This window comes from Rhinolophus sinicus, linkage group LG01, assembly GCF_036562045.2.
Source record: "Rhinolophus sinicus isolate RSC01 linkage group LG01, ASM3656204v1, whole genome shotgun sequence".
Classification (NCBI taxonomy): domain Eukaryota; kingdom Metazoa; phylum Chordata; class Mammalia; order Chiroptera; family Rhinolophidae; genus Rhinolophus; species Rhinolophus sinicus.
Window position 1 is genome coordinate 107,164,765 of NC_133751.1, and position 18,150 is coordinate 107,182,914.

Consider the following 18,150-nt stretch of genomic DNA (forward strand, 5'->3'; position numbering starts at 1 on the left):
GTTTATTTTTGCTTTTGTTTCCCTTGCTCGAGGGAATGGATCCAAAAAGATACTACTCAGACTGATGTCAAATAGTTTACTTCCTGTTTTCTTCTAGGAGTTTTATGGTTTATGGTCTAACATTTAAGTTTTTAAAAACCATTTTGAGTTTATTTTTGTATATAGTGTAAGATGGTGGTCCAGTTTAATTTCTTGCATATATCTGTCCAGTTTTCCTAACACCACTTGTTGAAGAGACTGTTGTTGCTCCAGTGTATATTTTTACCTCCTTTGTCATAGATTTGTTGACCATATAACTGAGGGTTTATTTCTGGGCTCTCTATTCTGTCCCATTGATCTATGTGTCTGTTTTTGCGGGAGTACCATAATGATTTGATTATTATAACCTTGTAGTATAATTCAGGGAGCATGATACCTCCAAGTATGTTGTTCTTGCTCAAGATTGCTTTCATTATTCAGGTCCTTTGGTGTTCCATATAAATTTTAGTAATATTTGTCTGGTTCTGAGAAGAGTGACATTGGTATTTTGATAGGAATTGAATTGAATCTGTAAATTGCTTTGGGCAGTATGGTCATTTTAACAATATTAAGCCTTCCAATCCATGAGCATGGTATATCCTTCCGTTTATTTGTGTCATCTTCAATTTCTTTATTCAATGTCTTAAAGTTTTCAGAGTACAGGTCTTTCACCTTCTTGGTTAAGTATATTCCTAGGTATTTTATTCTTTTTGATGCAGTTATAAATGGGATTGTTTTCATTTCTCCTCCCAGTTGTTATTAGTGTAATGGAATGTGACAGATTTTTGTATATTACTATTGTATCCTGCTGCATTACTGAATTCTTTCATTCATTCTGTTAATTTTGGGGTGGATTCTTTAGGCGTTTCTATATATAATATTATGTCATCTGCAAATAGTGACAGTTTTACTTCTTCATTTCCAGTTTGGATACCTTTTATTTCTTTTTCTTGTCTGTTTTCTGTGGCTAGGAATTCCAGTACTGTATTGAATACTAGTGCTGAGAGAGGGCATCCTTGATTGTTCCTTATCTTAGAGGAAAAGCTTTCAGCTTTTCATCATTGTGTAGGATGTTAGCTGTGGTCTTGTCATATATAGCCTCTATCAAGTTGAGGTAGGTTCCTTCTATTCCCACTTTATTGGGAGTTTTTATCATATCGATGTTGAATTTTGTCAAATGTTTTTTTCTGCATCTGTTGAGATAATACTATTTTTACCCTTGGTTTTGTAGATGTGAATCACGTTGTTTTGCAGATTTTGAACCATCCTTTGCTTGCATTCTTGGTATAAATACTACTTGATCATGGTATATAATCCTTTTAATGGACTGTTGAATTTGGTTTGTTAGTATTTCATTGAGAATTTTGGCATCTATGTTCATCAAGGATATTGGCCTATAATTCTCTTTTTGGAATGATGTCTGGTTTTGATATCAGGATAATGCTAGCCTCATAGAATGAATTTGGAAGTGTTCCTTATTCTTTTAATTATTTGGAATCGTTAGAGAAGGATAGGTACTACCTGTGAAGCTGTCTGGTCCTAGGCTTTTGTTTGTTGGAGTCTTTTGATTTCTGCTTCGATTTCATTGCTAGTAATGGTCTGTTGAGATTCTCTGTTTCTATCTGGTTTAGTTTTAGAAGGTTGTATGTTTCTAAAAATTTATCCATTTCTTCTCAGTTGTTGAATTTATTGGCATATAAATGTTGATAGTATTCTTTAATGATCTTTTGTATTCCTGTGGTATGGGTTGTAATCTCTCATTTCTGATTTTATTTGTGCTCTGTCTCTTTTCTGCTTGATAAGTCTTGTTAGAGGCTCAGTTTTATTTGTCAATTTTATTTATCCTTTGAAAGAACCAGCTCTTAGTTTCATTAATCTTTTTTAATTTTTAAAAATTTATTTTCAATTACCATACAGTATGGTAGTAGTTTCAGGTGGAAGCTTTACTAATCTTTTCTATTATTTTTCTATTTCACTTATTTCCACTCTTTATTATTTCCTTTTTTCTACTTACTTTGGGGTTTGTTTCTTTGTCTTTTTCTAGTTTGTTAGGTGTAAATTTAGATTGTTTATTTGAGATTTTTCCTACTTCTTGAGATAGGCCTATATAGCTATAAACTTCCCACTTAACAACTGTTTTTGCTACATCCCATAAATTTTGTAATTTTGGGTGTTTCAATTTTCATTTGTCTGAAGGTAGTTTTTAATTTTCTGTTTCATTTCCTCTATGATCCATTGGTTGTTTAGAAGCATGTTTTTTAATCTCCACAGATTTGTATCTTTTTTCTAGTTGTTTTGCTATAGTTGATTTCTAGTTTCATTTCGTTGCGGTCTGAAAATATGCTTGATATAATTTTAATCTTCTTGAATTTATTGAGGCTTTTTTTGTATGGTCTGCCGGGGAAAATGTTCATGTGCACTTGAGAAAAATGTATAGCCTGCAGTTTTTGGATGAAATGCTCTTTGTCAAGTCAAACTGGTCAAATAATAGCATTTCAGGCCATTGATTTCCTTACTAAATTTCTGTCTGGGTGATCTATTCATTGAAGTAAGTGGCACATTAAAGTCCCCAATTATTGTAGTATTATTGTGAATTTCTGCCTTTATGTCCATTAATATTTGCTTTATACACGTGAGTGCTCTTAATGTTTGGTGCATAGATATTTACAATCCCTTTAAAATTATGTAATTTCCTTCTTCATCTCTTTTTACATTCTTTGTTTTGAAGACTATTTTGTCTGATGTGAGTATGCTATCCCAGCTTTCTTTTCATTTCTGTTTGCATGTAATATCTTTTTCTATCTAATCATTTTCAGTCTGGGTGTGTCTTTCAATCTGAAGTGGTCTCTTGTAAGCAGTTTATAGATGGCTCATATTTTTTTTAGTCGATTCTGCCACCCTGTGTCTTTTTATTGGAGCATTTAATGCATTTACATTTTGAGTAATTATTTGGCAGGTGCCTCACTCACTGCCATTTTGTTAATTGTTTTTGGTTGTTTTTGTTGTTCTTCTCTGTTCCTTCTCTTGATCTCTTTCCTTTTGGTTGTTTGGTTTTCTTTACTATTTTGATTGGATTCATTTCTCCATTTTTTTGTATATGTTTTGGTTTATGGTTACTATGAGGTTCATATATCCATCTATATCTTTGGTACTATTTTAAGCTGATAGGCATTTAGGTTCAATTGCATTCTCAAAGCACTACATTTTTACTCCTCTCTGTTTATGTCTTTTATATCATGTTTTATATCTTTTTGTTTTGTGTATCTCCTGATTTTTTTCCCCGTCCCCCTATCTTTCCCTCCCCCGTCCCCAGCTGAGGCAGCTGGTCACCAGTCTTTGGTTGGCTGCTCACAGCAGCTCAGGGCAGCTGTCGTCAGTTACAGACCGCTCACAATGGCTGTCAACCACTCATGGCTGCCAGCCAGTGTGGCCAATGGCTGCTCACTGCAGCATACATCAGCACACAGCAGCCCACGGCAGCACACAGCAGCCCATGGCAGCTTACGCCGACCTCCGGCTGCTCATGGCAGCCCAGCTTCAGGAAGAGCCATTGTTCACAGTCTTCCCTATAGAGGGCGCAGCGGGCTGGCCCATGTGGGACTCCAACTGGGGCTTTCGGCTGTGGGAGCACAGCCCTCCAACCGCCTGAGCCACCAAGCTGGCCCATCTCCTGATTATTTATTGTAGTTATAGATCATTTTGCTAATACTGTTTTTTAACCTTACTGTTGACCTTTTAATTAGTTGATTTATTGTGATTGTTGCATGGATGCTTTTACTAATGAGTTTTTTTACCCCCTTTCCTTTCCTATTTCTGGTTATGGCCTTTTCTGCATAAAGAAGACCCATTAATATTTTTTATTAGGCTGGTTTAGTGGTGGTTAAGTCCGTTAGTTTTGTTTTAATTTTTATTGGGGAATGTTGGGGAACAGTGTTTTTCCCAGAGCCCATCAGCCCAAGTCAAGTCGTTGTCCTTCAGTTTAGCTTTGGAGGATGTAGCTCAACTCCAAGTCCAGTTGCCGTTTCCAATCTTTAGTTGCAGGAGGCACAGCCCACCATCCCATGTGGGAATCTAACTGGCAAACTTGTTGTTAAGAGCTCGCACTCTAACCAACTGAGCCATCGGGCAGTCCTCTTTCTAAAATTTTTTTAATTTTTTATTTTTTTTTCAAGGAGGGCGCAGCTCACAGTGGCCCATGCGGGGATAGAACCAGCAACCTTGGTGTTATAAGCACCGGGTTCTAACCAACTGAGCTAACCGGCCACCCCTCTTATTAGTTCTTTATTCCATTTTCTGTCTCTTTGTTGAAGTGTTCTCTGAGTTCCTCTAAAGTTTGTTGAGCATCCTTATGACTGTTTCTTTGAATTTTTTATGAGGCAAATTACTTATCTCAGTTTCATTAGGGTTTTTCTCTGGAGTTTTTTCTTATTACTTCATTTGGGGTATAGTCTCTGTCTCCCCACCTTGTTTGACTTTCTGTGTTTATTCCTACCGGTTGAACAGGATAGCTCTCTCCCCCAGTCTACAAAGAGTGATTTCTGAGTAGGCTGTGTGTTGAATAGTTTTGGCAGGCTTCTTGTAGTGGGAGCTGTGCCTGGTGTGTCACCTGGCCAGAAGGAGTGGGTTCCATGGAGGGTGGCCTAGTGTGTGCGTGCTTCCTTGCACTTGTAGTCTAGGCTACTCTGTGTGCGTTGGGCTTGCTCTGTTGCTTTAACGCCCTGTGGCCAGAGCTGGGGCTGGGCAGGGTTGCTTTGCATTCTCAGCGCCCCACCTGCTCCGCCCCTTCTCTGTTTGGGGCGGGCCTGTGTTTGGCACCTCAACACATTGCTAGTTATGCTCCGGTTCCAGGCAGTACAGGTCCTTGGGTGCTCAGCCTTGCCACGCCCCACACGCTAGTGCCCTGCTGCCGAAATTCTCCTGTCAGAGCAGCGTGTGGGCGGGGCTACTCTGCCTGCTTGGTCTCAACGTTCCATTAGCACAGCTCTTTCTCTGATTAGGGCAGCCTTGCGTGCACGTGCATCTCTGGGCTTTGCTATTTCTGCTCCTCTCCCAGTGGAATCGCCCTGCTCCCGTGCCCAATGGAACCCCTCACCCCGCCCCTGCAGCCCTTCCTGTGTGTCGTGCTGCTTTGTCTGCAGTCAGGGTAGGCTCTGAGCGGGGCTTCTCTTTGTGTCTGTCCATCTCCACCCTTTGTGAGGGTGGGCAGCCTCACGTGCATGCACAGCTGTACTTGGGTAATACTCAACTCTCCAGGTGGGGCACAGCAGTACCCCACTCACTCCGTACAGGGCAGCCTGGCATGTGGGTGCTGCAGAGTTTTTCTGACTCCGCATTAGCCTTGGGCTGGGCAGCCCCACCTGCGCATGCAGCAGTGCCCCACTATCTCCGCACTTCCTCTGGACCCTTCAGTCCTGTGTGTGGGTACCGCAGTGTTTTGTTAGCTCCCCACTCTTTCTAAGAGGGAGAGTCCCACATGAGCACACAGTAGCACCCCACTGTCTGCACTTCTCTGGACAGGATAGCCCTGCAGGCGGATACTGCGATGTTTTGTTGGCTCCGCACTCTCTTCAGGTGGCGGAGCCCCATGTGTGCGCAGCCCAGTGGGAGTGGGAAGCAGCCCCCTGCTGCACCTACTGGATCAGTCTCCGGGTGGAGGGGCCCTGTGTGCACGCTCTCCTCTTTCTGCTGGGTCTGGCTCCATTAGGGGCAGGTGGGACAGGCTTCACGCCCTGCAGGTGGACCAGAGAACCTGGATGGGGCTCCTGCTCGTGGTCCAGGGGCCCGGCAAGTGTAAGTAAACAATGGTGCTTACCCATTCCTCCGGTCCTGGGTTGTTTCCTCCGCTCCCGGAGAGCTCTCCTGGTTCCCCAGCCTTCTCTATGTGGCCACTGTCTTGCTGTCTTGCTTGCTGTGCAGAGGCTGACTAGTTGGCTCAGTTGTCTCTCAGGAGGATTTGCTTTAAGTATAGATGTAGAGTGGATGTATTCTGTGAGGTGCTAGCTCAGCATCACCTGTGCTTTACTTTTACTAGAAAGGAAATCATATAAATAAAGTAGTTCTAAAGTGGTCACACAAGTATAATATCTAAATCTTAACTGGCTTGAGAGTAGTCTCTCTCTCTTTTTTTTTTTTTTTTAAAGATTTTATTGGGGAAGGGGAACAGGACTTTATTGGGGAACAGTTTGTACTTCCAGGACTTTTTTTTCCCCAAGTCAAGTTGTTGTCCTTTCGATCTTAGTTGTGGAGGGTGCAGCTGAGCTCCAGGTCCAGTTGCCTAGTTGCAGGGGGCGCAGCCCACCACCCCTTGCGGGACTGGAGGAATTGAACAGGCAACCTTGTGGTTGAGAGCCCACTGGCCCATGTGGGAATCCAGCAGCCTTCGGAGTTAGGAGCATGGAGCTCTAACTGCCTGAGCCACCGGTCTGGCCCCAGTAGTCTCTTTCTTAACAGTTTTTCATTACAGCATCCTCAGGAGACAGATTAAAAAAAGATTATTTGAACCATTGTATTTTTCATTAAGGCTACCTCTTTCTTCTTACCTCTTTTATTTTTAAATCATTTCCCTTTCCCCATATCTTTTTCTCCTTCTCTAGTAGTTTTTTATGTACTTTTCAGTCTTGTTTTAAGTAATAGCTGTTCCTCCTTGATATATTTACTAAAATATCTGTTGACTATCCTGAGTTCTTTTTCATCTTCTTCATTGCTTCTTTACCTTGTAAATGTTTTTGTTATTGTACATATTATACGATAATTATTTGTTTACATGTCTATTTTCCCATTAGAATGTGAACTCGTTGGGGTAAGAACTATGTCTTACTTATTTTTGTATGCTGAAGTAATAATACTCACTACCTGTAGCTGTTTGTTTAAAGAATTAATGATTAAAACTTTCAGATACACTTAAGGATTCTAAGACTGTGGAACATATTGTGAACTCATCAAAACTAGGTGAACAGACTGCAGATATGGGAATTTAATTTTGTCATCATTTATGTCAGATATTTCTTAACATTTTGAGCTTTCTAATTTCTAATATACTAGTTTGTAAAAGTTATGTATAAACTTTTTCTCTTTTATTTTAGGAAAAACTGATAAAATATGCAACAGATAGTGAAACAGTGGAACCCATTATCTCACAGTTGGTGACAGTGCTTTTGAAAGGTTGCCAAGATGCAAACTCTCAAGTTCGGCTGCTCTGTGGGGAATGCTTAGGGGAGCTGGGGGCAATAGATCCAGGTCGACTAGATTTCTCAACAACCGAAACCCAAGGAAAAGATTTTACATTTGTGGTAAGTAATGGTAATTTGGAATGACGGGGAGAGTTCTCTGTCCTATTGGGGTTTCTGTTCCATTTATAAAGAGCTATTCAGCTTATTATAAAGTTCCTTAGTGGAACTTGATCTAAACTAGGCAATATAGATAATTTCTGAATTTATTTTTTAATCCTGTTGTAGATATCTTTAGCCAAAAACAGTGAAGTTTGAGCCCAGTCTAGTTTGCTGTGTACTTTTAAATAAGCTTCCTAACCTAATTTTGACAAATATTTAAAACTTAATTATTTAAATATTACTATTTAAACACTATTGCTAAGTGTTTTCATGGGAAACTAATTTCCCAAGGTGTTTTAATAGTGTGTGTATAAAGTTTATGTGATCAAATGAGTTTGGAAGTCCTGTAAAACAAAATTAAACAGAACCTTTAATATACCGGAGGTGCCAGAAAAATGTATACACATTTTAAGAGATGTTACTGTACCTATGCTCAAGCAGTAATCAGAAGTGTCTGGATGCTGATGGTAACCACTTTGAGCACATCTTGTAATTGCAGAAGTCAAACGTGACTTGTATTCATCTTTTGTTATCGGTATACATTGAGTATTACAATTAATACAGAGTTTTCCTTTCTTAAAATGTGTATACATTTTTTTTGCATCCTCTGTACTGATACACATTATGAATCTCCAAGAGAAAGTTATGTTAAAATTATTTCTCAGAGCTTCTCAAGGGACCAGTGTTCCACAGAATGCTATTTAGGAAATGAGATAAATATAATTTTCTAAGAGTTAAAAAACAAAAAATGAAAATTACTAGAGCTATACAAAAGTTGAATGATTCTAATATACTTTATAAATAGCCTTAAAAACCTTCGATTTGGCTTCTTAGCTACACATTATATTTTAGCCTTGGTACCAAACTTAATTTGAACCTGACTGTCCTTTCCTTTTCTAAGTTAACTTCACTTAGGCAATTAAGTTAAATTCACAATGGAAGGCAGAGTATGGTTTAGAGAAATTTATACAAAATATCCTTGAATTTTTTTCTTGTTTTTATTGAGACTGGAGTAGAAGATTCAAGCTTTGCCTATGGATTATTGATGGAACTAACAAGAGCTTACCTTGCATATGCAGATAATAGCCGAGCTCAAGACTCAGCTGCTTATGCCATTCAGGTAAGAGTTCACAGTCATTACTGGCTTTATGTTATTAGGTTCTAGTAAGAAAGCTGTAAATTTTATAATTTGGAAACTCTTAGTGTTTTAACTCTCATTTTCATTATCAAAGTAATACAAGTTCATGATAAAAATTTCAGAATTATTACAGGTACTTTGAACATTATTTATGTATATTTAAATATGTATGTTTTCTCCACCAAACAAGGAGATTATATTACTTATGATGTTCTGTAGCTTGATTTTTCTTTTGTGTTTCATAGTCTATCTCAGGCAATTTTCCATGTCAGTACAATTCATTTTTTTTCAGTAACTTAATATTCAATATAAATATACATTTTATTTAAAAAATTTATTTAACACATTTAGGTTGTGTTTAATTTTTTTTGCTTTTATTAAAAAATGATTTAGCGAACATACTTATATTTCTGAGCACTTGAGTAAATATCAGACTAAATATCAATAATATAAATACTCAGAAATTAAAACATCTCAGAGCACATGCAGAGCATATTTTTTTTAAAATTAAAGTTTATTGCGGTGACGATTGTTAGTAAACTTACATAGATTTCAGGTATACGATTCTATATTACATCATCTATAAATCACATTGTTCACCACCCAGAGTCAGTTCTCCTTCTATCACCATATATTTGATCCCCTTTACCCTCATCTACCACCCCTTTCCCCCCTTACCCTATGGTAACCACTAAACTATTGTCTGTGTCTATGAGTTTTTGTTTCTCATTTGTTTGTCTTGTTCTTTTGTTGTTTTCGGTTTATATACCACATATCAGTGAAATCATATGATTCTCTACTTTTTCTGTCTGGCTTATTTTGCTTAGCATTATAATCTCAAGATCCATCCATGTTGTCACAAATGGTCCTATTTCATCTTTTCTTACCGCCGAATAGTATTCCATTGTGTATATATACCACAACTTCTTTATCCATTCATCTATCGAAGGACATTTTGGTTGTTTCCATGTCTTGGCCACCGTAAATAAAGCTGCAATGAACAGTGGAGCACACGTGTCTTTATGTATAAATGTTTCCAGATTTTTTGGGTAGATACCCAGGAGAGGGATCGCTCGGTCATATGGTGATTCTATTTGTAATTTTTTGAGGAACCTCCACACTGTCTTCCATAATGGCTGCACCAGTCTGCATTCCCACCAACAGTGTATGAGGGTTCCTTTTTCTCCACAGCCTCTCCAACACTTGTTACTATCTGTCTTGTTGATGATAGCCATTCTGACTGGGGTGAGGTGATATCTTATTGTGGTTTTGATTTGCATTTCTCTGATGATTAGTGATGTTGAACATTTTTTCATATGTCTATTTGCCATCTGTATGTCCTCTTTGGAGAAATGTCTCTTCAGGTCCTCTGCCCATTTTTCAATTGGGTTGTTTGTTTTTTTGTTGTTGAGTTTCATGAGTTCCTTGTATATTTTGGATATTAGCCCCTTATCGGAGGCACTGTTTGCAAAAATCTCCCATTCAGTTGGTTGCCTCTTTATTTTGTCGATGGTTTCTTTTGCTGTGCAGAAGCTTTTAAGTTTCATATAGTCCCATTCATTTATTTTAGCTTTTACTTCCCTTGCCTTTGGAGTCAAATTCATAAAATGCTCTTTGAACCCAAGGCCATAAGTTTAGTACCTATGTTTTCTTCTATGCCGTTAATTGTTTCAGGTCTTATGCTTAAGTCTTTGATCCATTTTGAATTAATTTTGGTACATGGTGACAGATAGCAGTCTAGTTTCATTCTTTTGCACGTGGCTTTCCAATTCTGCCAGCACCATGTATTGAAGAGGCTGTCTTTCCTCCACTGTATGTTTTTAGCTTCTTTGTCAAAAATTATCTGTCCATATTTATGTGGTTTTATTTTTGGGTTCTCAATTCTATTCCATTGGGCTATGTGTCTGTTTTTCTGACAATACCATGCTGTTTTGCTTAATGTTTCCCTGTAGTACAAGCAAAAGTCAGGGAGTGTGAAACTGCCAGCGTTGTTCTTTTTTCTTAAGATTGCTTTGGCTATTCGGGGTCTTTTGTGGTTCTGTACATATCTGATGATTTTATGTTCTATTTCTTTAAAAAATTCCGTTGGGATTTTGATGGGGATTGCATTAAATTTGTATATTGCTTTGGATAATACGGCCATTTTAGCTATGTTGATTCTTCAATCCATGAGCACGGAATGTCTTTCCATTTCTTTGTGTCTTCTTCAATTTCTTTTAAAAGTGTCTTATATTTTTCAGCATATAGGCCTTTCACATTCTTGGTTAAGTTTATTCCTAGGTATTTTATTCTTTTTGTTGCAATTGCAAAAGGAATTAGTTTTTTAATTTCTTTTTCTGAGATTTCATTGTTAGCATATAGGAATGCAATGGACTTTTGTACGTTGATTTTGTAGCCAGCAACTTTACTGTATTCGTTGATTGTTTCTAACAGCGTTTTGGTGGAGTTTTCAATATATAGCATCGTGTCATCTGCAAAGAGTGACTATTTAACTTGTTCATTCCCAATTTGGATGCCTTTTATTTCTTTGTCTTGCCTGAGTGCTCTGGCGAGGACTCCAATACTATGTTTAAAAGCAGAGGTGATAGGGGACAGCCCTGTCGTGTTCCTAAACGTAGAGCAAAGGGCTTCAGTTTTTCACCATTAATTATGAGATTAGCGGAGGGCTTGTCATATGTGGCCTTTATTATGTTAAAGTATTTTCCTTGTATACCTATTTTATTAAGTGTTTTAATCATAAATGGATGTTGTATCTTGTCAAACGCTTTTTCTGCATCAATTGATATAATCATATGATTTTTGTCCTTTATTTTGTTATGTGATGTATCACATTGATGGATTTGCATATGTTGAACCATCCTTGTGCCCCTGGGATGAACCCCACTTGGTCGTGATGAATAATCTTTTTAATGCATTGTTGCATTCGATTTGCTAGAAATTTGTTTAGGATTTTTGCATCTGTATTCATCAGAGATATTGGTCTGTAGTTCTCTTTTTTGTGTTGTCCCTGCCAGGTTTTGGTATCGGGGTAATGTTGGCCTCATAAAATGTGTTAGGGAGTATTGTCTTTTCTTCAGTTTTTTGGAAGAGTTTGAGTAGGATTGGTATTAGATCCTCTTTGAAGGTTTGGTAGAATTCACTAGTGAAACCATCCAGTCCTGGATGCTGAAGAATAGAAATAGTAGCTATGGAATAAGGAATAAAGATGATAAATAACATCTTGCTTTGGAACAATTCAGCAGAAAGGAGAAAAGTGATGATGTAGGAGAGAAATGGTGTAATACTATTTTAGTTGTAAAGAGATGTGGAACATAGTGTAGAAGTGGAAGGGGTAACCTTAATTAATGGCAAAAAGAATTCATCTGTAGTAACAAGTGAGAAAGCAGAGCCTGTGGCCCTGATACCGATATTACTGAGCTCGGTAGATAGGAGAATGGAAGCGGTAGAGGTCTCTTCTGATTGCTTCTGTTTTCTCAATGAAATATGAAGCAAGTTCCACATTTGTGAATGTATTAGTGTTTTTAAGAGTGTAAATGGTCCCGAAACAAAAGTTATGGAATTGTTGATCAACTGAGTCCGTCTGGAGGTTGATGAAGAGGGCTCCTGTTAGCACGAGCAACTTTGCCAAACACCAGGCAAGGCTGGCTTCAAGACAGATTTTAATAACACTTCAAAGTTAATGAGGATGAGTTTGGGATACTTCTGTATTTGAACTTAATGATATGCTACCTTTTATTTAAAAATACGAAATACAAGTGTGAAGTACACGTTTTGCTAGACAGTGCTTGCTTGTATTTTGTAGGTAGGTATCTATTGCATATGGTCATTTTCAGTGGAATTGAAAAGAACAATAATAAGTGATGGAATGTGTTAGGGTATCCTAACAGGTTATCTTGTTTTAAAGATTAATGTTAACATTTTTTTCTTCATTTATAAAATCGCATTTGTTATATTTTCAGGAAAGTAAAATAATCATTTAATTCTTGGGCTTGAGTAGTAAATTGGTCTTCAACATTTGCATCTTATTTTCAAAATTTTAAGCTCAGTATCTTTTATCTAGAATTAGAGATATCTTGAATTTTTGAGCTATTTTGAATTTGTAGTTGCTTTCATTAAAATTCAAAAAGGTCAACTTCTAAGAATTATGCTTCTGCAAATATATAAAATTTCAATTTTTCTTCCAAGTAGCTCTTAATCTTATATTTCGATACATATTATATATAGAACACAAACTGCGTGTTCAAGTACTGCTACAGCTTTGTGACCTTGTCACCTAAATGATTCTAAGCATTGAAATTAATGTCCTAAGCAAGTTCACAACCCCCAAATTTTAGAATTCTGTGTATTTTTCTATGTATTTTTATAACTATAATGTGTAGAATGTTGATAAATGTAAAGGTTTATCTGTTTCATTGTGGATTTACAAATGTGAAATAATGTGTTTGTAGGAATTACTTTCTATTTATGACTGTAGAGAGATGCAGACCGGCAGCCCAGGTCACCAGTTGTGGAGGAGATTCCCTGAGCATGTTCGGGAAATATTGGAACCTCATCTAAATACCAGGTCGGTAGACTTATTAAAACTATTTTCATAAAATTGTTTTAACTTTACAAAATTTATTTGATTAAATTTTGTAGCATTCAAAGTATTTTTAATATGTTCTCATATGTATTTTCCCTGTGATTTATGCTTATAATTTTGTCGAAATGAGAAGTACAGTTTACTCATTGGTTAAATTCTGTAAGTATTTAGACAAATTTATTGAGGCTAAAAGGATTGACTTTTTTAATTGAACTGGCAGTATTTTGAAAGAATCTCCTTTAAGTTGAGTATGAATTGAAGCTTTTGATAAATGTAATTAATGTAGAAATTTAACGTTTAAGGCTAGTTTCAAAGCCTTTAGTAACCCCAGTTAGAGATAAGAGATTTTCAACCTTAGCCAGTTTCTCCTCCTGAAGAGATTTTCTTCCTCTACTTTTTAAAAAATATTTTGTAATATTTTTTTTTCCTTTTTGACAACTTAGGACTGATTGAAACACATAAATTATAAAGGATTTTTATTGAGAAACTGTAATTTTAGGTACTCTAGGTCACATTCTGATTAGCTATGTCACCTTGGATAAATTTACTTCTTTGAGCCTTAGTACCATGCCTAGACTTGTAGTAACATTATTTATAAAAGCCCTTAAGTATGCATACTTGTTATCTACCTTTTCATGTTTAGAAACATTTTAAACATAATTTTATTTCTTATGGACAGCATTATTTAAAGACACAATTTATTAATATAAAGTAAAAGCCTATAATTAAAATTTGGTGGTTGTTTTTGAGGATCCCACTCTTCTTCATTTATTTATATTTTATAGCACCTATGGATTGATGATTAAGAGTTTCTGTGACCTTGTGGAAAGTTCATAGCCTTTGGAGTCACATAGACCTAAATTTGAATCTTGGCTCTGCATTTGCTTGCTCTAAAGACTTGGGCAAGTTACTTAACATTTCCAAGTCTCAAGTTTCTCATCTGGAAAATGTGGATAGCCTTACTTCCCTTGAATGATCATTGTTAGGAATAAAGAAGATAACATTAAAACGTACCTAGTAGAGTGCTTACCATTTAATTAATACTCAATAGTAAATAATTATTCAGTTTCAGCTGGTTGAATACATTCCTTGCTTTTTTTATTTTTTTTTTTTATGAGGGGTAGGGTGGCTATTGCCTACTTCATATGAAGTAGAAGCCCACATTTTGGCCTACTTGCTATTCAATTTAACTTTTCATAAGAAGCCAGCATTGTTTGCCTACTTGTTAATTCTTTCATAAGAAGCAGTATTTAAGTGGTGATTTATTAGAGTAATCTTAGCAAAGCAATGAGAATTCTTTTCTTTTGTGATTAAAGTTTATTGGGGTGACAGTGGTTAGTAAAGTTACATAGGTTTCAGGTGTACAGTTCTGTAATACATCATCTATATATCACATTGTGTGTTCACCACCCAGAGTCAGTTCTGTTTCCATCACCATATATTGAATCCCCTTTACCCTCATCTACCACCCTCCTCCCCCCTTACCGTCTGGTAACCACTGAACTATTGTCTGTGTCTATGAGTTTTTGTTTCTTCATTTTTTTATCTTGTTCTTTTGTTGTTTTCAGTTTTATATACCACATATCAGTGAAATCATATGATTCTCTACTTTTTCTGTCTGACTTATTTCGCTTAGCATTATAATCTCAAAATCCATCCATGTTGTCACAAATGGTACTGTTTCATCTTTTCTTATGGCAGAATAGTATTCCATTGTGTATATATACCACAACTTCTTTATCCATTCATCTATCGAAGGACATTTTGGTTGTTTCCATGTCTTGGCCACCGTAAATAAAGCTGCAGTGAACATTGGAGCACATACATCTTTATGGATAAACGTTTTCAGAATTTTGGGTAGATACCCAGGAGAGGGATTGCTCGGTCATATGGTAATTCTATTCATAATTTTTTGAGGAACCTCCACACTGCCTTCCATAGCTGCTGCACCAGTCTGCATTCCCACCAACAGTGTATGAGGGTTCCTTTTTCTCCACAGCCTCTTCAACACTTGTTACTATTTGTCTTTTTGATGATAGCCATTCTAACTGGGGTGAGGTGATATCTCACAGTGAGAATTCTTTTGATTCTTCTGCTTTTGTATTTGAGAACTTAAAGGAACCTCTCAGATGGTCCCTCAGTGGTGAAAGTTAGGAGCTTTATATAGTTGGGATCTGCTCACTGAAATTGTTGCCTCATAAAATTAAGAGGTCAGGGCCGGCCCGGTGGCTCCGGCGGTTAGAGCTCCGTGCTCCTAACTCCGAAGGCTGCCGGTTCGATCCTCACATGGGCCAGTGGGCTCTCAACCACAAGGTTGCCAGTTCAATTCCTCGAGTCCCGCAAGGGATGGTGGGCAGCGCCCCCTGCAACTAAGATTGAACACGGCACCTGAGCTTCCAGATGGCTCGGTTGGAGCGCGTCCTCTCAACCACAAGGTTGCCGGTTCGACTCCCGCAAGGGATGGTGAGCTGCGCCCCCTGCAACTAACAACGGCAACTGGACCTGGAGCTGAGCTGTGCCCTCCACAACTAAGACTGAAAGGACAACAACTTTACTTGGAAAAAAAAAAAAGTCCTGGAAGTACACACTGTTCCCCAATAAAGTCCTGTTCCCCTTCCCCAATAAAAAAAAAAAAATCTTAAAAAAAAAAAAAAAATAAGAGGTCAATAGATGACAATATTAATGGAGTTGATGCACTTTTGTTTGACAGCTTCTGTATGAAACACCAGGACAGCAGGTTAGCCAATAGGTCAGTTTTATAGCTTGGACTGCTTGATATTTGCTTCAGAGGTCCTGGGGGAAATAAAGAATTTTCTAAAAGTATATCTCTGTTTTTGCTGCCTTAAAAGTATGTTCCTATACTCACCTTTGTTTATTTTTTTCAATTGGGCTGTTTATATACAATCAGAAACTTAGATAAAAGGATGGCTATGTTTGGGAGATTTGATTTTTAGAACTAGATAAATCAACTACAGTTCAAAGTTGACATAGAAATAATTTTAGGAAAAAACATTTGGTTGCAGCTAGGTAGAACCTGGCTTGTACCCCAGTATCAACAGTATTTTAGCTAAGTTCACCATAACACTTGGTAAAATCATCTAGAGAATTATGTTTATAATGATTCAAAAGAGTGATGGTTAGTTGAGAGATTATTGGGCTTTTCAATTTTTAGAAATTTAGACTGTGGTGAAATACATAATGTTTGCTGAGGTCTCTACTCAGGGCATTTATTATATTTGTCATTTTCTAACCTTAATTGGTGATTGACAGGGAACCAACTACCCTCAAAAAAAAACAAAAACAAAAAAACGACAACCCGCTACAGACATGTAGTTGTAAAATGAGAGTGATTTGAACATGTTTAAATGTTAGTGCTGAGGAGCAAATGGAAAGGATCATGTTGAAGTTAAGGAAGAGAGAAGTGGTAGGTGATGCAGTAGGACCCTGAGGAGCATCCCGAATGGTAGCCATACCCCTAATGGGAGATCCAGAGGGAATATAGTCCTTTTCTTTGCAGTCGGGGAAGATAAAATGATGGACATAACTCAGCTAAGTTTACAGATGTGATTATGGCGCGCAGTGGTTTTTGTTTTTTCCCAGGAAATGTGAGATATAGAAAATGAGATTATTGGTGGAAGTGGCAGTGGAGTTGGGATAGGTGATAGGAGGAAAGCGATGATTTGAAATAGCTGCTGTGGAACCCTGAAGGGAGAACTAATAAGGAAAGGTCCATTGGGGTTAAAGACTAAGAATATGTAGTACTGATCTCATAAGCAATTAAGTGATTTTCTGTTGTCAGTGCAGTGGCCTGGATATCATTTCAGTGAAGGCAAACCTTTCTTTTTTTTTTTTTTTTTTACTTAAAATTTACTGGGGTGACAATTGTTAGTAAAGTTACATAGATTTCAGGTGTACAGCTCTGTAATACATCATCTACATATCACATCGTGTGTTCACCAGCCGGAGTCAGTTCTCTTTCCATCACCGTATATTTAGAAGGCAGACTTTTAGATGAATCCAAGGTTGGGAGGTTGGCAGATTGGTACAGCTGGTAAAGACAGTGGCAATGGAATGGGTAGAGGATATCACCAAGAGAGTGCTTAAAGTGAAGGAGCATGGAGACCAAGCTGGTTAGGGAAAGAGGTAATGAAAGGAAGGTATAAATTGGGAGAGTTTAGCAGGGTCAAAAGATGAGAGAGAACAGATGCGTTAGAGTAACTGGGTGAAAGAACTGTAAATTTGGGAAACTACGGATGGCCCTATATAGAGTAAGTTTTCTAAATAGTTCATTTTGGAAGTGACGAAGTTTCTTTGTATTGTCAAGGGAATCCTGGTAAAGAAGTAGAAGAGAAAGTCATTGAGAAGTTTTGAATTAGATTAGATGGTCCAGCCAGACATTGAAGTCACTCAAGATGATAAAACTCAGGGAAGAAAGAAAACACTGGGTCATATACTAAAGTTATAAATGAGTTTGGTAATCAGTGAGTTTGGTAGATGCCCATAATGAGGAGTAGAGAACACTATACGTGGGTGGCTTGAAGCACAAAGGAAAGTTCGAAGAAGGGAGTTTGAAGGATCTGAAAGGAGCGTTGAGGAGGAGGCAGACGCAGATCCTTGGAAGTACTTGGCATGTGTAAGAATGACCTTTCACCCCGCCATTAAGAAGGATATAGGAAAAGTAGTATCTTTAACCAGATTTCAGTAAAGGCAAACCAGTAGTGGGATAGTCAGTGAAAGTTGATACTGTTTCTTAAATTTTCTTTGCTAAAGTTCTTAACAGATAGACATATTTTTATATATTTTTTAATACACAGATTTTCAAAATTGCAGGTACAAGAGTTCTCAGAAGTCAACAGATTGGTCTGGAGTAAAGAAGCCAATTTACTTAAGTAAATTAGGTAATAACTTTGCAGAATGGTCAGCATCTTGGGCTGGTTATCTTATAACAAAGGTGAGAGAATTCTGTTGAGAATTTGTTAACAAATTCTAAAGGAAATAACATTTATCTGAATGCATAGCATGTTCGGCAGGCATTGACATATTTGTGCTGATAATGATAGAAATTTTTGTAGAAAATGTTTACT

The 18,150-nt window shown here is 37.3% G+C and overlaps 1 protein-coding gene across 6 annotated transcripts in view; it reads left to right on the forward strand.

Annotated features, from left to right (window-relative positions):
• ATR (ATR checkpoint kinase) overlaps positions 1–18,150 on the forward strand; it is a 118,552-nt gene that overhangs the window by 43,502 nt on the left and 56,900 nt on the right. For all 6 annotated transcript variants that reach the window (XR_012497057.1, XR_012497058.1, XM_074334043.1 and 3 more), the window contains 4 exons: positions 7,101–7,307; positions 8,353–8,466; positions 12,933–13,048; positions 17,897–18,017. Coding sequence is in view for 4 of the 6 variants with exons in the window: in XM_074334043.1 (XP_074190144.1) it covers positions 7,101–7,307; positions 8,353–8,466; positions 12,933–13,048; positions 17,897–18,017 (558 nt within the window). In the remaining 2 variants the exon portion in view is untranslated. The remainder of the gene's footprint in view (positions 1–7,100; positions 7,308–8,352; positions 8,467–12,932; positions 13,049–17,896; positions 18,018–18,150) is intronic.